At 35.4% G+C, this 20,977-nt stretch overlaps 1 protein-coding gene across 3 annotated transcripts in view; it reads left to right on the plus strand.

Annotated features, from left to right (window-relative positions):
• Positions 1–20,977, plus strand: part of LOC134530338 (lysosomal-trafficking regulator) — a 114,370-nt gene that overhangs the window by 55,219 nt on the left and 38,174 nt on the right. For all 3 annotated transcript variants that reach the window (XM_063365078.1, XM_063365081.1, XM_063365079.1), the window contains exons 20-31: positions 752–992; positions 1,463–1,590; positions 4,543–4,881; positions 7,803–8,021; positions 10,816–11,130; positions 12,490–12,693; positions 13,594–13,795; positions 15,030–15,248; positions 15,566–15,843; positions 17,449–17,690; positions 18,672–18,893; positions 20,198–20,310. In XM_063365078.1, coding sequence (XP_063221148.1) covers positions 752–992; positions 1,463–1,590; positions 4,543–4,881; positions 7,803–8,021; positions 10,816–11,130; positions 12,490–12,693; positions 13,594–13,795; positions 15,030–15,248; positions 15,566–15,843; positions 17,449–17,690; positions 18,672–18,893; positions 20,198–20,310 — 2,722 coding nt within the window. The remainder of the gene's footprint in view (positions 1–751; positions 993–1,462; positions 1,591–4,542; positions 4,882–7,802; positions 8,022–10,815; positions 11,131–12,489; positions 12,694–13,593; positions 13,796–15,029; positions 15,249–15,565; positions 15,844–17,448; positions 17,691–18,671; positions 18,894–20,197; positions 20,311–20,977) is intronic.

The following is a 20,977-nucleotide window of genomic DNA, read 5'->3' on the forward strand; positions in this document are numbered from 1 at the left end:
ATAATGTTTATTTGGCACTTACAGTTTTTTTTTTAATTTCCAGTCTTCATTTATTAAACAACAGAGTCAAGAATTATGCTAACAGGTAAAATAATCTTTGTGATATTAGAAAATGTTAAGTTTTTGCCTTTTTAAAATCATTACTGAAATATGCATCCTAAATCAATAACATTATTTTGTAATTCAGAAATGTTGGTAGCGCCTACTTGGGAATATTATGCAAACAATGTGGTATGTGAATATTTAAATTTAATTTTAGGTTGTTTAATCTCAAATTGTTATTCAACATTTATTTAAATATACTTAAAATGTATTTAGATATATCTTAGTACTGTAAATTAATTTTTAACGAGAAGTGTCTTCATTACAATGGTAGTCGGCTACTTACCTGATTGGAAAATGAAACGTTTTGATTAAAATATTCTCTTTTGGAAAAAACTTATTTGTCCAGTGCTGATTTGATTAGCGCTCTGAAACAAATTAAGGTGTTATTTTGAGGGCGATTTTACAGTGTTAGTCTAGATAGTCAGGATAAAAAAATTTTAATAATTTTTTTTTTGACATTGCTTTAACTGTGTTTTTCAGTAATTCGTGCACCCATTGCTAGTCTTTACCCTGGATAGTAACTGTACCTACTTTGGTGTTCAATGATCCAGCAAATTTGCTAATGGCCGGGGTCCCACGTATGTCTTTATTTTACTAAGCAACATTCTTGTGTTTTTAGTAAAATACGTATGTACTTAATTTTCAGGAGCGTTTTCTCTACGACGAGTCGCCCCAGCTCCACACCTCGGTTGCTTGTTCGTTGGTGGAGCTGGTGCGTTCCCTCATGGGTGCACCTCCCGAGTTCTGCCACGTGGTCGCGGTGTCGGACTTCCTGGTCTTGCTGCACCGCGCCAGTGCCACGTACATCACGCACGCGCGCTCCAGTTTCTACTTCCTGCTGGCCCCGGTGCCACCCAGCCACCCCACGCACGGCAAGAACTTACCAGGTGACCAGCATGCGTTAAGGCTCTGTCCCGCGCGACACGTTTGTCATTGTATTTGCCCGCAGAACGGTTGCCCCCTGCATTTGGGTCTCACCTGTCAATTTTGGACGTAAAAAATTTAACCTTTTTTACTGTAAGGGTCGCCCTTGAACAAGGGTCGCACCATGTATCTGTCTTCACTAGAGTTGCATGTACAAGTAAAGTCTGTGTGTTCCGTGTCTCAGCTTATTGGCACGTGAGAAATGCAGCACTGGTGATGATTTTTAAATAACAATTTTTTTAACAATTTTTTTACTTAAAAAAATAGTTGTATTGAATAATTGTTACATAGGTACTGTACTGTTAATATTATTAACAGCAGCAGAATTTATTTTTTTATTTTCTGAATTGATGGTGTGGTACCACTGTATATTTAGATTTTTTGTGAGCAGGTTTTTGAAAGTAACTTCATGTATCTTTGATGTTTCTTGTAGGAGTCATGCAAGCATCTGATGAAGTAAAAGGGAAACCAAGCCAGAAGAATGCTGATAAGCAGAGTGTTGGTGACTTCACTCAGGCAATTGATCCGCAGAAGCTGAGCAAAGCTCTTACAAACCTGCAGGTGAAATATAGCTCACAATTGCAATTCTCTAATGTGCATGTTTCCTTTTTAGAATTTTTGAAAATAATTATAGTTAAAAGCCATTAAAATTTTTTCCTGTATTTCTAGTAGTTTTGGCAATCTGTGGTAAATTAGTGAAACCTCGTACATAATTCTTATGCATAGTAAGTACAGAAAAAAAATTATTGGGATGAATTATAATTACTTGAGGGTAAAAGTAACTAATTTCATGTAAAAAATCTCCTTAGAAAGTAATCAATAAAATTACAAATACTATTAAAATACTTTGCATTAAATTCAAAATTGGTAGTATTTTTAAAACAACTGTTATTGTTTATTCACTACACAAAATAAGTACTTTACAGTGCTTTTTTTAAAAAATAGAATCTTGTTTTAGACACTATTATTTTCTCTATAGTGCTTTCCTGAATGTTTAAAAATTAATTTGGGTTGGTACACTTAAAAACATTTTTTTCCCTCATCGCCAAATTCTTTTGGTGGATTGCAAGAAAATCGTAATATTTTATTTAAACTGATTTCTACAACTGGTTTTGCAACTTAATTAAGTTTGGTGAATATAGTTTGATCATTATGTTTTGTATTTTAATACAAATATAAGTATCTTTATTTTATAATATGCTTGTGAAACATAATTACCTAATTCTGTGTTTATACTTATTATGTTATCTTTTCAATTAATAAACACCAAGTCATTTTGTCTTTTTATTATATTCTAAACTTTCCAACATATATTTTTTGTTCCAAAGACATATTATAAATATTGTAATAGCATAGAAAAATACCTGACAAATTCAACCAATTTAAATAGTGATTGAAGCTTCCCTTAAACAAAACAAAGCAGCACTTCAAATACAAAGTTTTACACATGTCAAAAATAGTACTGAAATTACTAACAAAAATAGTACCAAAATTCCTGTAATGATTAGTAGGGCCACGATTATATGGTGAATCGCTAAATCACGAAATTTTCCGCGAATTTATATGGAAAATGCGAAAAAAGCGATTTTTAAGAAAAACCGCTAAATAACACCGACATTACACAATACAGGTCTCTTATATTTTAATGTGAAAAGCTTGATAGTCAAGACTTGCCCGGGTCCTGGTTGACAAGCTGGAAGAATTTCTTGCCTAGCATTTCTAAGTGCTTCCTCTAATCAGCTTTAGGGCGCCGTCGGGTCAGCGTGCTCAATGGTAGTTCTAGCGCAAGGCTCTGAACTGGCGTGCAGTCATCTCATTCCCGTCAGATAACTGTGAAATTTGAGCTATGACCGTAAAATTATATGGCGTAAAAATAAAGATAAAGGTGTAATGCATTTCCCTCTGATACTTTCAAGAAATTTGTAACGGGTTTTTTACACCTAAAACTTCGAAAACATGCCTTTTAGCCATTTTATCTCCTCTAAATCCTCTTGATCCGATATCAAAAGAACCAGTTGGGCATTAAAAAATTCTTAAATGCTTTTCGTAAACAGACTCCAGTCGGATATCTAGTGTAGTTTGGAAATCACGTAGGTTTTTCGTGGCTGTGCGCGGCACACGACTGTAGTTCATGCGTCACGCGCCGAGAATGTTGTCCGGCAGGAAGGGAGAGTATAGTTAATTTGCGGTAAAAATGAATACTTTTACGTCCCTGCTAAATCTTTCTATTAAAGAAATTTTGAAGTTTCAGTGATTTTCCAGCAGAAATAATGTTGTGTAACTAACAAACAAATTGTATCAAAACAATTAACGGTAAATGGCTGTCGTGGGGACCCTTAAAAAATTTTCATTTTACCATAAATGGACTATACAAACCTGGATTTCGTGGCACGCAGTTTGGAGAAGGGGAGGAAGGATGTTGACAGTTTCACATGCCAAAGGAAGATAAGGGAGGAGGGGGAGAGAGACACGATGGTTTGTATGCCTGGGAGGGATGAACCTTGAAGTCTAGAGAAGGGAAGGAGAGGTAAGCCGTATGACGTCATGCATCCGCCGCCTGTGCTGCCGCCAGCCTGTCTAGCCGGATTCCCGCGCTCCCACTTACGTTGCACAAGCTACTGCTGCCGTATTTTTAAGCAGAATGTCCGATTATTTTTTTTTCTCTTCTTATACGAACATTCGTACAATTATTATAAACCCACACAAAATATATGCTGCGTGTTAAATAATGGCTTTTTATAAGCTTTTATTGTGAGTTTTACAATTTTTTACCCAATTATTTTTGTTTCAGATTTTTTTGACGGTTCCTGAGAATGTATGGTACTTTTTAAGAGAAAATGTTTAACCATAACATTAAAATGTTAATTACATGTGATTCTAAACAACACAATAGGCCCAACTGCTATTTTTTATGTCACAATCGTGAAATATATTGTGTAAGTACCATGAATAGCTTAAAAAAGCCATATTTTTTTAAAAGACGAAATAACGACGAAATGTGTGGTTTTAAATGACGAAATCAGGTTCAAAATAAAACCATATCATCTTGGCTCTAATGATTAGGAATTATTACCGGGAACATGATTACTTGAAATTTGTTGCATGTCATCACTGCCCGTGATGTAACAACCATCTCTCATACGAGTGAACTTAACTGCAGTTCTGGCACAACAGCTTCTATGTCACCACAAACCTATTAAAATAATTATGCATTAAGTGACTGTTTGGCTTTTACTAGAATTCCAGTTCTGTGTGATTTGTTAATTAATACTTCATTTTTAAAATAACCAAGGAATAGAGTTAACCAAATGCAGGAAATTGTTAACAAGTAAATTTAATATTATATGATGAACATTAAATAAGTCTACAAAAAATGGCAAAAGGGAAATTGAAATGTGTAAAATTAAAGCTTGATGAGCTAGAAAAATGTTAATGTGTAGATAAGTTATTAAAATTTGAAGTTTATGTAAAATTATATTAGTTTATAATTTTTTTGCACCATGTGTGTTGTAGATCAAGCAGAACTCTGTAGACACAGCTCTTGATGACTCCCACATGAATTCCTCGTACAAAGTTCAGAGGACCATGTCACTGCCCGTGGACAGCAACAGGGTGGAAGACAGTGGGAGGAATGTGGACTCGGGCATCTCTGGCAGCTATCGGGAGAGCAGTGTGGGGCTCTCTGGCTTCATGGGGAAAGTGTCGACCAGCCCAGACCATGATGGCTTCGTCCTCTTCCCTTCGATTGTCACTGCGGACATGAAGGACAGCGCTATGTCAGGAAAGCTCAGCCACAAGGACATGAAGCAAAACCACAACGACCGTGAGAAATTCACCAGTGAGACAGAAATGGTACACGGCATATTTATGTACCCATAACCACTTCTATTATTTTATGATCAAAACTTTTGAATCTTGGATCTGTCAGATTTGCCAAATTCAGTGGGTTTGATTATTTAGGTTTTAATTTATTTTTTATGTGAAATAGCAACCACTTTCAGGTGAATTATTAATGATAACAGGAAACTACCAGAGACAACCAAAATAATGTGCTTAGGACCCCAACGTTTGTAAATAAAATTACACTAAGGAAGAGCAATGCTAAAGTTATTTGTAAAAGTATGAAAATATGATAAAATTTGTTGTATCAATTGGGAAATTATATGTGCCATGTCATTTTTCCATAGCAATTTTATTTAATTTAAGAAAAGGGCTAATCCAATATTAGGTATATTTTAAAGAAATTATACCTTTTGTAGCCGTTACGATGGTGCGGCTTTCGGAAAATTTTTATGGAGTTTTTCCATTTTATGGTCCAGAGACCTCAAAACCATCGGCAACTCAAAAGTTTATATTTGTGTGTGTGTGTCTATATGTATGTATGTATGTATTTATGTGTGTGTGTGTGTGTATAATCACAATTTTCGGAACATGATAACTGTCACAATTTTTCAAAAATCACTTCCAAATTCATTCATAAAATCTAGTAGTGGAAAATCTTGGTCGAGATCATTAGTGGGCAATATCCTACCAAAGGGGTAGAAATGAGGAAGGTTTTTTTAAAAACAGAAACATCGCTGTAACTCCCATAATATGAAAGAGGTTTAATAAACAAGTGTTGGAGGACAAAAAAAAATCATAACTCTCTTCGTAGGAACAGCATCAAATTTTTTCAGATATTTTGTAAATATTTTAATTTTTATCTAAACTTTTGTCTGAAACAATTTTCAATAATACAAACCATTGGAAGGAGTTGAAAAAACCTGGGGTTGGAATGAGAAAATAAATAAAATTCCGTACCCAGTTCACTATCGAATCCATTCTATTTTTATTTAACTGTCTAAATATTGACAAAAATTATTGTTAAAATACATTTTTGTTTACTGAAACATCACTGCAAGGGGGGGGGGGGGGTGGAAATAACAAGATTCTTTAAATAAATATACTATCATATCCATTATAATTTATTGTATGAATCCTAAATTTCATCTAAAACTTAGCTGAAACAATTTTTTATGAAACAAATTATGTATTACTGTTAAAACATGGGTTGAAATTAAAAAAAAAACTTTCTTAGTAGTATCAAATTCGTTTTGAATTTATTTTAAACCATCTTAATATTATCCTAAACCTTGATGCGAAGAAAATTTTTATACGACCACATTATTAGTGGAAGGCCAAAAAATAATTAAATAATTACCTTAGTTTGCATATAATATGAAATTCGTTCTAAGCTATTCAATGCTGCGTTGTAAACTATTGAATGCTGGATACATTGAGTTAGAAATATTCGTAATATTTTTGCTTTATGGAAAATGAGCAAATAAGAATCAGTCATTTTGTAATATTGGAGAACATAAATATGTTATGTACGTTAAGTTCTTAAAATGTTCTGTAGGTTTATAGAAGTTTCCAAAATATTTCCAGAGTAAATAAGGACTTCTATATCTACCTACACTTGTAAGCTGTGCCAAAAGGATTTTTTTTATTTCATGTCAGAATCTAAATATCAATTTTGGATTGCAAAAGTAGCAGAAATGTGTGAAAAATGCAGAAGTTCCATTTTTTATAAATTACTAGCTGATGAACTCAGTGTTACCCAGGCTTACCACATTGTGAAGATACTTCTCTTAGTCAAATAAAGATTTATAAATACAATAATGCTGTAGCCGTTGCCACAAAAATAAAGAAAGCGTCAAAATTAAATTTTGTAAAACTTACCGAAAAACGCGAAATTGTAAAATTTAATTGCAACTCCCATTGGCAGCTGATTTTCGTAAAATCCGTTCTTAGCGTATATAGGTCTTATAGTTCCGGGGAATACGTAATGAGTTTGTCAGTGAGTCAGTAAGTGGTAGTTCACTTATATAAATTCTTGTTATCCTAACACTGTGCAACATTGGTTTACGATTTGCAAATATTACTATTAAATTTAGCTGATGCAAACAATGAAATGTACATTTCTTTACAAACAAATTACAGAAAATGCTTATTTTATGTTAAAATCAACAAATATAAAATGGTATTTTGACACAGAACATATTTAAATGCACAAATTCACTTTAGTATATAACCACCCAAGTCTAACGACTGTCGGTGGGCATGTCACAATTCTAAATAAATTTAAAAAAAATAAGGCTGGAATGCATACTCATTTTTTATAGCTAAGAAGTCAAATATAAATAAAACATACTGAAAGATGCAAAGCAATTTTGCTCAGTTTTTAATATCTAAAACACAAACCAAAATCAGTAAATCCATATAATCTAGCCAGGTAAATTCAATGTTAGTTTGTTCTGTCACTGACGTAAACTTAATGAAAATACTTCTGTCACTAAGGTAAAATAAACTAACTGCTAATCCTATACAGTTTTATCTAACAACCTGAACCAAAATACGTACTACTGTTTTTTTTTTTAAAAATACTGTTGTTTATTCCTTCTTTGAAATAAAATTGATAGAATAGATGTGGGAATGCAGTTTATGTATGTATGTATGCAAAAAATCTTAGCTTCTTTTTTGTCATTTGCTGCCTTATGGATAGACTTGTGTTTCATAAATACAATTTTTTATACAGCTTAATTTTTGAGTTTAATACCACAGTAGATGTAGACCTAAGTTTTTAAGAACCTACGAGCCGATGTAGGATCGACGAAACCAAATACTATCTGCTTTTTTTTAAATCCTGCCTGTATTTATTCGATGTCCGGACAGGTGCGGTGTGTAGCGGCGGGGACTCTGCCGTGCTTCACGGGAGTAAGTTGTTTGCGTAGAGCGTGGAGCTGGCGGCGAGCGGCGGCGACCAGGAGAAGTGGGTGGCGGGCAGCTCCCAGTGCCTCGTCGTGGAAGGGCTCCTGATGCTCCTGCGGGACACCCTCCTGGTGCTCCCGGACAACATGGCCCACCAGGTGCTGAACCACGTGGTCCGGGCGGAGTCCCTCCTCGTCATGGCCAACCACGCCGACCCCCGCGTCCGCACCGCTGTCGTCAAGGTACCATCTTGATTTATTGTGCATGACTTGTGGAACCTCATTATTGAAAAACCCTGTTAATGAAAGCTCTCATTAATTCAAAATGTTTTCACGGACTCTAAAAAAATTTACATATTAATTATAGTGCTAAGTAATATCGTACTGTCAAAGTAATACGTCCACATGTCAAAAGTAGAAACTTTTAACACAATTAAACAAGAGGCTACATTATTGCAATAACATGGTTAAATTTCAGACTTGCGTCCATCGCAACATCGTGTTTTGACCGTTATTTTTAAAAAAAAATTCAGGTATGGCCTTATTACATTGGTAAGATTAGCAGATGTTGTTTCCAATGGCGATCTTAACTCAATTTCACATTTTTTGAGATATGGCTCTATTACTTCGACAGTGCGATATGTTTAGTACAAAAGTATGGTCATTATGTGATACAAAGTTGTTTTTGTTTCAAGGGTAAACAATTATATTTATTAAAGGATTGTTATTGCAACTAACCCAGAATAATGAATAATGTAAAGAAATAATGTGAAGTTCCAACTTAAATAATATCTACTGATGCCATTGCTTGTGTTCATTTTTTTTGGGTGGTCAAGGGGGGGGGGGGGGATGTAGGAAAATTTGTTCTTCCAAAATGATGATGATATGTAATTTTTGTATATAATGTCTTAAATTATTTTAAATGTGATACAGAAGAAGTTATTTTTTTTTGTGCCACAGGTGTAGCCATTATAACATTGTATTTTACAATCCTTAAATTAAGGGGGGGGGGGGGGGGGGGAATAATCTGGTGTGGTATAAAATTGTGTGCAAGTTTTAACTTTAATTGAAATTTAATTTTGAATTCATACCGAAAATGTGATTAAATTTTGTAATAGTTTGGTTAGTATAAATCTCGTTATTGTAAAGTGACAAAATTATGGTCCCTTCAGGTTTTGTATATTGAGGTTTTACTGTTGCTATTTTTTTTTACAATTGAATGGAAAGAATGCATGTAAAGTTGTCATTTATTTGCTAATGGGTTTTAACTCGTAAACCCAACATAAAAAAAATCACATTAGTTGTCAGAAACCATCCGCATACTTGCCAACTTATACAATTTACCCGTAAAATATATGGAAAATCATGTACGATTGTATGACCATATATATTATTTTTACTTGTTTTTCAGACATTTTTACATTATTAAAATAAATTAGAAAGAGTTTGGTAATCCAGGTTAAAACAAAAAAATTGGTTGTCTGTAAAGTCAGTTTACGGACGATAGTTTAACGTGACAACGTCATAACAAAACATTGATGAAATGATTGATCCAGAAGAAAAGGAAATATCATATTCGGCCTGAGACTGAGCCATAATAGGTTTTTGCAACCAAACCATTTAGGCATTAAAAATATTATATTCTTTGAGGAAGAATTTTTTTTTTAATTTTTCAATCTTTTGCATGATAAAATCTGCCTCTGCATACTTTTATGAATAAAATTGAATCATTTTTATTGAATAATCACTATTTTGTATGGATACAAAGGAGTGAAATGAAATGTGCAATTGAATTAATAAATTTACTTTTATTTGCATTCATTAATTCAAATATATTTATTACTTTTGAAATGTTGCGTGCGCCGTATTTATTTTTACAAGTACCAAAAAAAAAAATTTGCAGCTGCCGGGTTTTGAACCGACAACAACCTTTAGTTTAACCGTTAGATACGCTAACCACACGCCCACGAGGCCATACTAAAGTAATGTAGTTTCAGATGTTATATATATTTATAAAAATTTTGTTCACGGTAGGGTTATAATATTAACACGATTTTATAATAAATATGCATCCCAAATACACAAAAACTTATTTATAATGTGTTACAATATTTTTTTAAAACATTGTGCAAAAGATCCCGGGTGTAATTTGAATTATGTGTAACTGTAAAACACCATTGTTGGTTCAAAACGTATTTGAATTTTCAACATAACTTTTAAATAACCGTACCGATTTTGCTGAAAATCGGTGGACGATTGTTAAATTACATAATATTAATAATTCAAATGACGAAAATATAATTGAAAAGTCAAATCGATGGTTGTTCCAATCGAGTGGAATTGAGATGCCTTGCATGCGTACAATGAGCATGAGTAGAGATGCCACGCATGCGTACAATGAGCAAACAGAACACATCCGTAGTGGGACATCCGTAGTGGGACACTTTTTCGTGCGTGCAGCCGGCGTTCATCGATTTATTAGACGTTGTCACGTCAAAAAAAAATCATCTGTGTCAGTGTCATTTGGCTGCTACAAGCCAGTATCATGTAATTTCATTTTTTTTGTTTATCTTTTGGCTTTGGCTGTTGGCTATCTATATTTATCTTAAGTCTTTGAGTAAATTATTGTGCAAAATGGCAGTGTTGTTTGGATAAAAAAAAATTAAGTTATATAATTGATTGTTTCATTTAGCTTGCATAAAACATAATGCTTAGTGCTATGTGAATAATTATTTTAGAGATGCGGTTATTATAACCACATTTGTGGCATCAGTAAGACTATGTATATAGACTATATTAATGGTCTTATAAAAATCAAGATATAGTATAAATAAAAAAAAAATGTTTAAATATATTACGATAAATGATGTTGTACAAAATAAGATAACTACCTGGGTAGTTACAATGTGGCAACAGTGTTTGCCAATTACTCTGTACTGCATTCTTAGCGTGGAACAGACTGTAGTATAAAGCAAGTATAAAAAAAGTAGAGGTTGCTTTTGGTGTTGGTGAATGGTTCGACGTGGTGCGTCGACAGGTGCTGAATGCGTACATGCAGCGCTCGACGGATGAGGAAGTGAACAAGTTCGTGAAGATGAAAGGTTTCTACCAGCTGGCCAACCAGCTGGCCATGTACCCCGCCACCCTGGACCTGGTGGAGGCTTGCGTGTGTCTGGTCACTCGCTGCCACACATCTCTGGAGGACCAGCTGGAGACGGCCCCGTACCTCGCCGACCCGTCGTTCCTCCAGCTCAGCAGCTTCCCCCCGCTCCTGGCGCTGCTGCCGCGGGCCGTCCACGACGTGGCCTTGGCTCACAACGTCATAGTCTTCCTCCGGGACATCGTCTCCCAGGTGCGTGTCTAGTTCCCCGGTGATGGCCAACACGGATGGAAACTGATATCACCAATACATTCCTTCAACAGATCAGATAACCGATACAAAACTGATTATATGCTTTTTGTGAGTAATATCAGTGAAAGTCTTTAGGAATTCAATATTTTTAAGTAATAAATCAGTACCTTAATAACACTCCTTATTAACAGGAAATGTTGGTCGATGACAAAAAAGTATTTTACGGCTTAAAATTTGGACGTAGCGCAATACACACTATGCCTTCAACTAAATTATCAAACACAACATTTAATTATAGCCTTAAATTACGGACAAATTGGAGTAAAAGATACCTACGGAACTATGAACTGGTAAATGGAAAAGATAGGTAACACCAAAATTGTACTTTTTTCAGTGTATTGGTTGGAAACAATTGCATCAGAATTCTAGAAAACTGGGATTATCAGCTGTTACTAACACTAAAACAATTACATCCGTAATTCACTAAAATTAACACTAAACCTTAAACCACGTTCAATGTGATATGAAGAAATGTTTGCAGTTTTCTTTATTACATGTTAACATGCTGCACAAAAGATTAGTGCATAGAAATATATCTGCCTTTAGCAGCTGTCTTCAATTTTGTGAATTTATGTTGTTGGCATGCACTTTGTGATTGATTATAAAATGCATGGTGACTTTATAATTATTGATAGCCCTTCTGCAAAGTAGGTAACTGCAATGTAGACCAATAAAATCTGTTCCCAAATTTTATCTAGGCAGCACCGTAGGGTTAATGAAATATTTAAGAGAACTAATGACCAAAAGTCAACATACACTTCTTTATTTTTCCAATAGGTATGTTGCTTAGAATTAAGTGTCTCATAAATATTGATAATTCTTGTTTTAAAGAAAGTAAGAAATGAAAGACTAGTGTGCTTTAAAGTTGGCGGTATTAGATTCAAGTAAATACAATAGGTACTTCTTATTTAGTTATTTTATCATTTGAGATTTTGATTTTTTTTGTGCAAAAGTACAAAGTTGCATGACCAACCTTCTATAAGTTGCTACCTCAGGATTCCTGTTTACTGTTCTCTTTGGCGCTACACAGAAATGATCCATAAATAGTGTACAGCATGTGATGGAAATGAGCTGCTTGGATTAATGGTATGTATTTTGATGTTTTTGTATTCTGTAATATGTTTTGTGTTTACTTTGTCTTAATCTATTTACAGTTCCTTTGAATAAAATTTCGTATTTATTAAGAGAAAGAAAAATTCTATCCGTGAACAGATGAATTTGGAAAGTGTGTGTTACATTTGATTTGTGTGTGGTGCTAGGGCTCTGCAGTTCACCAGTTAGAAGCCGTGTTGTGTTCAGGTTCCGAACACCATGAGGCCTCTACTGGATTGTGGTCTGACGGAGGTGCTGGTGAAGACTCTGATGGCAGTAGCCCACGGCTCGTGGGTGCCCACCGACGTGTGCAATGTTGCGGAAGAGGAGCATCTGATCAGTGACGTCCACATGTCCCTGGTGTCTCTGGCAGGTGTCGTGCTGCTGTCTCCACAGGCACACCACACTCAGGTTAGTCAGCGCCATGTGTAGGACAGGGCTGTCAGTTAGGCAGCATAAAGCATATGTTTCAATTAATTGGATTTTCCCTTTTAAATATGGAAGCGTGAAGCATAATTTTGTCGGTGAGTCCGTGCCACAGTTGTGAATCAGTTGATACCATGGCGGGATCAAAAAAATATGTTCACGACTCTGATTTTTTTTTAAATCCTTGCTATGTTCATAGTTTTAGTTTTAATAATATTTTAATCTTAATTTAATTATTTTTACTAAATTTTTAAAGGCAAATTATAAAAATTATTGCTTAGGCACTGTTTAACTCCAAGTAAATAGAAATGAAGATGTATACCCAATAAATAAGTGATGCACATTTTTCAATAAACTTGCTTTGAATTTAGATTTATGAAGAAAAAAAATAATTTCTCTAACATACATAGTTTGAAAAATTGTTTCAATTATATATTCACATAGTATGGCCAATTTGAGGTATTAATAGAGCTATAGGTGTATTGGTAGCGGTATTTTTTTTGAAACCTTGCCTGCAGGACTGATTTTTTTTTTTTTACAACAGAACTTAAATGATTTGGACATATGTTATTTGAATTTATATTTGATTCTAACTTTTCATTTGACCCCTTTAGTCTGATTTGTAAAATGTAAAAAGACTATCAATACTAAAACTTTTTCAGGTAGGTAATTCAAAATAAACAATTACATATGTTAATCATGAAAAGTAGTTTTCTGAATGCAGTAAATAACATTTCACTACTTAAAGTAATTTTTCCTCCTTATCCACATTTAAAAATTTTTCAATAAAATCGTTGATCTGGACTAATAATTATAGTATCATTACTCAAAAAAAAAAAATTTCTTGGGTTTTAAAATAAATGTTTGTTGACTTTTTTTACCCAGGTGTTGAACGACCTCCTCCTGCAGTTGACCTTCGTGGAGCAGTGGGAGAGGGGGTCTTGTGGCGTGGAGTCTTTCTGCGTGACTATTGCCCGCAATGCTCAGTGCGCAGTCCTAGAAGGAGCCTTGGATATCCTGTGGGACAAGCTAACTGCCACGTTTCAGCCAAACTCAAACATCAGGAACAACGTCTTCCTTGCTTCAGGTATTTCATCTCTGCTGTAATTCATTTGCGAGTTTTCAGCTTGTTTTATAGTTCAGTTTTAGAATGCTCTTGAATATCTGAACATCTGAAAATATTTTTTTTTTTTACTGCCGTATTCTCAGTTTCTTTCCGTTGGAAACAAATAACCGGATGGTTATAAATTTAAATTAATGCTCATTTCTATCTATGTGAATTTTTAATTTATGTGCATGCACATTGGAAAATACACCTGTGTCACATTTAATATGATGTAACAAATTAATATTGTTATGAATCAAAAAACAATATCTTACCGTTTCCTTAATAGTAATTCCCTTCCTTCATTACTTACTTTTTTAAGGCCAATTAAAAGGATACAATGATTTATAGTATGCTGAAATATGTTTGACACCCGAGTGTACTGCCACCTGGCTAGTCAGCAGCAGCTCTGATGAAAAAAGCCAAAAAATTTCAGGTCAGGTTCACCTCACGCAAACAAGGATGTTCTTGTGCCAAGTTATGTGGGTAGCAATTCAAGTGTTATACGTAGTTGGCAAGCATGCATTTAGTAAACAAAAAGTGTCAGTAATTACATTAATTTCATGTTACATAATCTTTCTGTTAATAGAAAATGAAAGAAAATGAAAAGTTTAATGTGGGTGCAGTTTTATTAAACTGATCGTCAACAAAAACATTTTAGTTTTTGGCAATGTTGGGAAACGTATTATTTTAATTAACATTCACTTTCCAGCATGATTTTCCTGGAATGAATTTGAGCAAGGCATAATTTTTTGCTGAAAAAATGGATACCCACATAATTTGTGGCTGTGAAGTTTGGTAACTAGTTTTCATGTATCTAAGTTTAATCAGGGTAGCCAGTTGTTTGCCCTGTGTATCAGTTTGATACACATAACTGGTATTTTGAATACCGTTGTACAAAATTATAAAAGTCACTTTAACAAATTAGCAAAGGAAATAGAAACTTTCAGTGTAAGGGGGCACAAAATAATTGTGTGGTTGAATTTCTGCCCTCCAGTTTTTCCTATTTTTTTGTTCCTCATCCATAATTGTTAATAAATACAAGAGAACATATGAACATTAATAGATCTACCTTGTGTTAGAATTGTTCGCTTATTGTGTACCTTAATAAGGTTCTGTGTTTCAACACACAATGTAAATTACACTTTGATAACACCACTATGAGGTTCACTTCATTGGATCTGGAGTTTATTTCATTCTAACTTGAATGTTGCAGTGTTATCAACAAGCTATGATGAGTTGCCGTTACACTCTGCCAACGAGAGACTGAGCAGCATGTCTGTCGCGTACCGGAAACCAGCATTCTCGTCCCAGTCCGGGAGCTACTCCAGCTTCATCAGTAAAACACACGCTCACAAAGAAATACCACGCTCGGAGCTGAATGAGCGATTTAAGTCTGTACTCGTCAAAGCAGTGGATTTTGTCATCAACATAGGTGTGTGTGTGAATAATCTGGTAGAATTTTATGTTTCCATCAGAGCAAATTGTGAAATGGATTTAATTTTAAAATTGGAGGATTTAATGGTTTATGTAGAAAGTAATAGTTTTGTTTCAGTTTCATTGCATGTGCATATAAAATAATTTTAAAATGTCTAAAATACATTTCAGAAGGTGTGATAGTGTGATGTTTCACTCGTTTCAGCCAAGTAATTTTGAAAGTAGAGACGAAAAGTGTCATAGGCGAGAAAACCGCAGGAAAGTTGTGCATGTGAGTGTGAGAGTGGAATAAGAGTGGCGGTGACCGGGTCGCAGGGTCGGCGGACGGGAAGCGCCCCGTGGCCAGCACGGTGGAGCAGAACTTCTCGCGCCGGCTGCTGTCCACTCTGCTGCTGGCGGTGGGCGGGGCGGCGGAGAGGAGGAGCCCGCTGTGGGCGGCGAGGGACGTCCTGAGGACGCAGGCCGGCCGCCTGCTGGCGTGGATGCTGTCCCCTGTGCAGTCGGAGCGCACCAGGATGTTCGCGGTCCACGCCCTGCGGGGCGACCCCAGGGCCCGTGACCTCCTCACGGCCTGCCTTCGCACGGGCATGCAGGTGCGCTCCTCTGACCCTGATCTGTGGCAGAACCATGGACCGTGCTGGATCTTTGTTTCCCCACCTATTTCAGATTTCATCATTTTAACCATAAATAGTAGAAGGAATCAGCAGCACACTATGTAAGATTTAAGTCCATTTTTTCCCCATTTTATTCTTTTTTATTTTGCACTGTGGCATTTAGGCTTAAGTAACTGTTGGATTTGTAAATAGTGCTTACCCTAGATTTATATTAACTAATCCAAGTGTTGGATGCTTCAAAATTCAAATATGGCACCATTTTGCTGCCATTAACTCAAGCGATCCTGGTGGCCACCAGGAAAGACTCAGTGGTTCATCTGGTACCGGCGTCATCCGACGTTCGGCTATCGTTTTTGATTTTCATGATATCTGGTAACAGTTTCATTACGAAACAGTAACTATTGCTAGTGTACCACACCCCTTGGCCCATGCTTCCCCTCTACTGCCTGTGTGCAAATTTTATTTATTTTAAAATATTACTATATATATTTAGGCACAGGGGTTGGGAAACCCTGCTCTAGACTCATCGTGTCTCACACTGAGGCCACAAACAATTAATTTATTTTTAATAATACAGTGAAAGGTGTCATTCCAGCACGTTCAGGACCACGGCTGTGCTGGGTTAGCGATTTTGCTGGATTATCGAACGCCATCGTAGTTTTGACGGGAATACCAATTGTGAAAATATGAAATGTAACCTACTAGAAAACAGAATACACCACTGAAATGAAAACTTATGTAAAATGATATAATAACTATGAGTGAACTAAAAAAAAAAGACAGCGCAGTAATGTGACTTGGCGGCTAAGGTCAACGGCTACCTGAAAAAAAATCTCAAAGCGAGCTATTTGATACTTGTCAGATTTTAGAATGAGCCATAGATTGCTGGAATAAAGACCCCCTCACAAGTGCAGATTTCAAAGATTTCCAGAATTGTGTAATGTCCATGATTAACCTTCTTTCCTTTCCCTACCTTTTCTTTTCCCTCTGCAATTCCCAGTTCGTAGGAGTAAACACACATTTCAGTTCTGACACACTGCTGACCACATTGGGAGGGATCTGTGAGCTCTGGGTTGTGCCAGTGGCTTCTGGAATTCAGTCTGTGCTTTTGTCCCTATGACTGAACTAATTCAATTTTAATCAATCATGAAAACAGTCTGTATATGCAGGTTCAGTTATCAGTCCTCCAAATTTTTTAATTTTTAATTTTATTAATTTTATTGTATTGTCATTTAAAAACAAAAGTGACGGATTGTGAATTTTATGTTTTAGATATTTTATTACAGCAAACCATTAAATAAGTTTAATTGTGTTGGGTATTTTTTAATTTATTTGGTTATAATTTTTTTTTCTTCTTTTGTTTCACATTATCGACATATTTGTAAATGTCAGTTGTGATACTCTACAGTGATAATAACTTCATCACAGTAATTATTTTAATTAGTTTCTCTTAGTTAATTAGTATAGTACTGGGCAGTGATTTTCATCTGGATGTTTCTAAGATTTTAAAGTTGACCTTACGTATTTGTCGAAGTCGTCGGATTGTTAATGCTACAAATACAAGCCCGTGTTTTGCCTTCACAGATGGAGCAACTGTCTATGTTTGTGTGGGAGCTGTTGCACAACTCTAACCTGCGACTGAACAGCTCAGAGCTGCACTACTGCCAGGAGTTGTATGATCGACTCTTGGTGTGGAATCTGGCATCTTCCATTCTGATTGAAAACTCTGTGTCTGACCTCTGCCTGGAAGAAGTTAGACTTCTGATTGGAGAGATGGAGAAGCAACACATTCTCTGGCAAAAACAGATCGATCTGGCTGTGTGCAGGTGAGTCACCTGTATTTGTTTTTTAGTTGTTTTGGCATTTGTTCTTTTATCTCGAAGCTATTTGTGGGTTTCTGTGGGTGAGAATTTGAGAAAAGTTTGGGAGTTAAAATGGTGTTGGACTTCCAAGAAAGTTGGGAAATGTGATACATACTTGTGGTGTTGCACTAACACTGTGACAAATTAATTGTGAATTCTACAATTTGTAGCCTACTTATTTTAAGTGTACTGTAGTTGCTTTGTCAACTGTAGGGTAGTGGCAGTCTTAAGATTAGTTATTTTTATTAATGCAAAATCTTTACTGGATCAGTTCCTCTATGATCCTAAAATAGTTTGTAATAATAATGCAGGTACCTGCATATGGGATGCACATTGAATGCTAATTTTTATTTAAAAAAAAAAATGTTGTACCATTCTTATGCAAGTTTTTCAATTTAAAAAAAAACTGGACTGTGTGGTTGAATAGTTGCATAAATGACTAGGTAACCTATGTTGGGTTTTAATAAATTTGGTTAATCAAAATATCTCAGAGTAGTATGACGGTACGTTAGCAGCGCAGTTATTTTATGTCTGCTGTGTCTGTCGCCAGCCCAGTCGGCGCCGGCAAGTGGCATGTCTTCTGCTACCGGTTGCTATCAGTGTTGATTTATTTAGTTTACTTTGTTTCCTCCAATATTTTTCTTGAAATCTTTTTCCCTGAATATTGAATCTTTCGAGTACTAAGTAGGTATTAGAGGATTTGAGGATTTTATTGGTCCATCCGTAGTATAATAATGACCTGTTGGCCAAGGTGATCACCCGGAATCCACCCGAGAAATTCTGAATGTGAGCAGCTCGATTGGCGATGGATGACAAGAATGTGTGGAACCATAGATTGCCTAATTAGAGACCTTTCAGTGTGCCTGTGCTGTAGTTGGCAGACTTGCTCAGCGCAAGGAAGCGTCCGGCTGTGAGTGGGAACGAGGAGTTGCTGCGTGCTTGCAGGAGCGTGTACAGGTTCGAGAGTCTGATGAAGGCGGTGGCGGACTGCGCCATGGCCATAACCAGGACGGTCGTGGAGGCCCAGAACAGCGAGCGCAAGGTCTTCATGGAGCACATCAAGGCAAAGTACAGCGAGGACGTTCATGTGCGCGTCAAGTGGCAGAAGATCATTCAGCAGCTCACCCACGAGAGAGCAGTCTGGTTCTTTCCTCAATCTTATCCCAGGTGCGGCGTACAGGTGTTAGCATCTGCAGTAAAACTTTGCTTAGTCGTCACTTGTTTAGCGGTCAGTTTCTGTTACCTGTCATAATTAAAAAAAAAAAAAAAAAAAAAGTGTGAGTATTAACAAAAAAAACACATCTCTTAAATTGTCCATGACTTATTTTAACACTCTTCTGTATAAAGCTGGATTAGTATGTATTATTTATTTTAAAAGTATTTTACTATCATTTTGATCCCAAGCCTGCAGTGAAATCATGTTACTGTACATATGTATTTACTATATATTTCTGTTATCATGTCCCTTCGGTTATCGGTCACACCCGTTGTCTGGACGGTGACGGTTATTCAAATTTTTACTGCATGTCTGAATTTAGGGAACTTGAAAAATTTTATTGCTTGTTTTACTACAGTCACTTTAATATTTAATAATGCTGCATTTACAATAGAAAATTTCTTTTCACAAGACATTAGCCATATTATGGTGTATTCTGTGAACTCTTGTTTTGTGTAAGATGATAAATTTGCTAAATGTTTGTGTACATATGTGTACACATTTTTCTTCGGTGCATATTTTAGTCAGTCAGATTGTTTAAAATGATTTTTCTCTTCAAACTATTTCTTAAACACTTAAATTCTTCTACAACATAGTATGTATATGTAGCACATTTTGAGTTAAGATTAACATTTTTGAATGGAAGTGTGATTTTATTGTTACATTTAAAAAAAAAAACATCTTTGTTATATTCTAAAAGAAAGTGTTTCTACAAATTTTGTTTGTGAACCTTTCACAGTTTGAATAGGTACCAGTTCTTTCTTGCAGTGTAATACATTGCAACAAGATTATAAGGTGAATTGCGATAAAACCGAAATAACATCTAAAAGCATGCCAGTACACCACCTAACACCAAAGAATAAGTTATTACACCGTAAAGCACCAAAATGCAACTGCTATCATGAATTAATCAGCAATTTTAATCAAACCTCAACTCAAATCACAGAAACGTGGCATTTAATATATTAAATTCAATTAATGTAATTTTTTCAGCATTAAGTTTTTTTTTCAAAAATATACATAGTAAATAGGTTGGAAAAATTTATTTTACCATTTTTTTTGATATTACAACTGTTATTAGTAACTTAATTCAACATTATGACATTGGTACATTTTTCAAACAAGTACTGGCAGATTTATTTGTATGCTGTTAAAAATAAAACCTTAAAATCGATTCTGTAGTAATACATTTTTGTCAGTTTATATGTGTGATGTAATTTGGTGACTGGTACAAGTAGCTTGTCCATCTGTACAGGTCCTGGCAGCTGGATGCAACAGAAGGTCCTGGCCGGGTGCGCAACAGACTGCAGAGGTGTCACCTGAACATAGGGAAGAAGTACCTTATGTCTTCAGCTCACGACAAACTGGGTACGGGCATGTTTTCTTCACTAGTTAACAAAATATCGTAATTACTTGGTTGTTCCCTCAGTTGTTTTTTTCTAAACAAACAGAATATAACTGATGTTAATAATTTTTATTTTTTATTTTATTTTATATATTTATTGTAATATGTCTGTCCACAGTTAAAAAAAAAAAATAAAAAAAATAAAACATCTGATAGGCACAACATGAGCAAACAAAGCACTTGTACGAGCGCTCTCCAGCAGGACAGAATCACAATCATGACCTTGAACCGAGCCTTTAATGGTGCAGTTCATGATGCTTACACGCACTGCTGAGAAATTGTAATTAAACAATTTACGGTGTTTTATGGCATAATCGTTGCACGCTCATAATCGTCGCACCGTTATTTTAGGACATCATTACAGTAGAACCCTGTTATAATGTTTTTCAAGGGAGCACAAGAAAAAAACATTATAAGCAGGAAAACGTTATAAGCAGGAAATCTCAATTTAGCACTTAACAATGTTCCAGCTTTGTACCAATGGACTCACCAAGCTATGTAAACAACTTTAATGTTAAAACCAAAGATAGTATACTTGATACATGAATTTTCTGAAAAAAAAGCCAACAATTTTTCTACTTCATCTTGTTCCCTGGTTAAATTTTGTTTGTCTTTAAAGATACACTGCCA

This window comes from Bacillus rossius, chromosome 3, assembly GCF_032445375.1.
Source record: "Bacillus rossius redtenbacheri isolate Brsri chromosome 3, Brsri_v3, whole genome shotgun sequence".
NCBI classification, from domain to species: Eukaryota; Metazoa; Arthropoda; class Insecta; order Phasmatodea; family Bacillidae; genus Bacillus; species Bacillus rossius.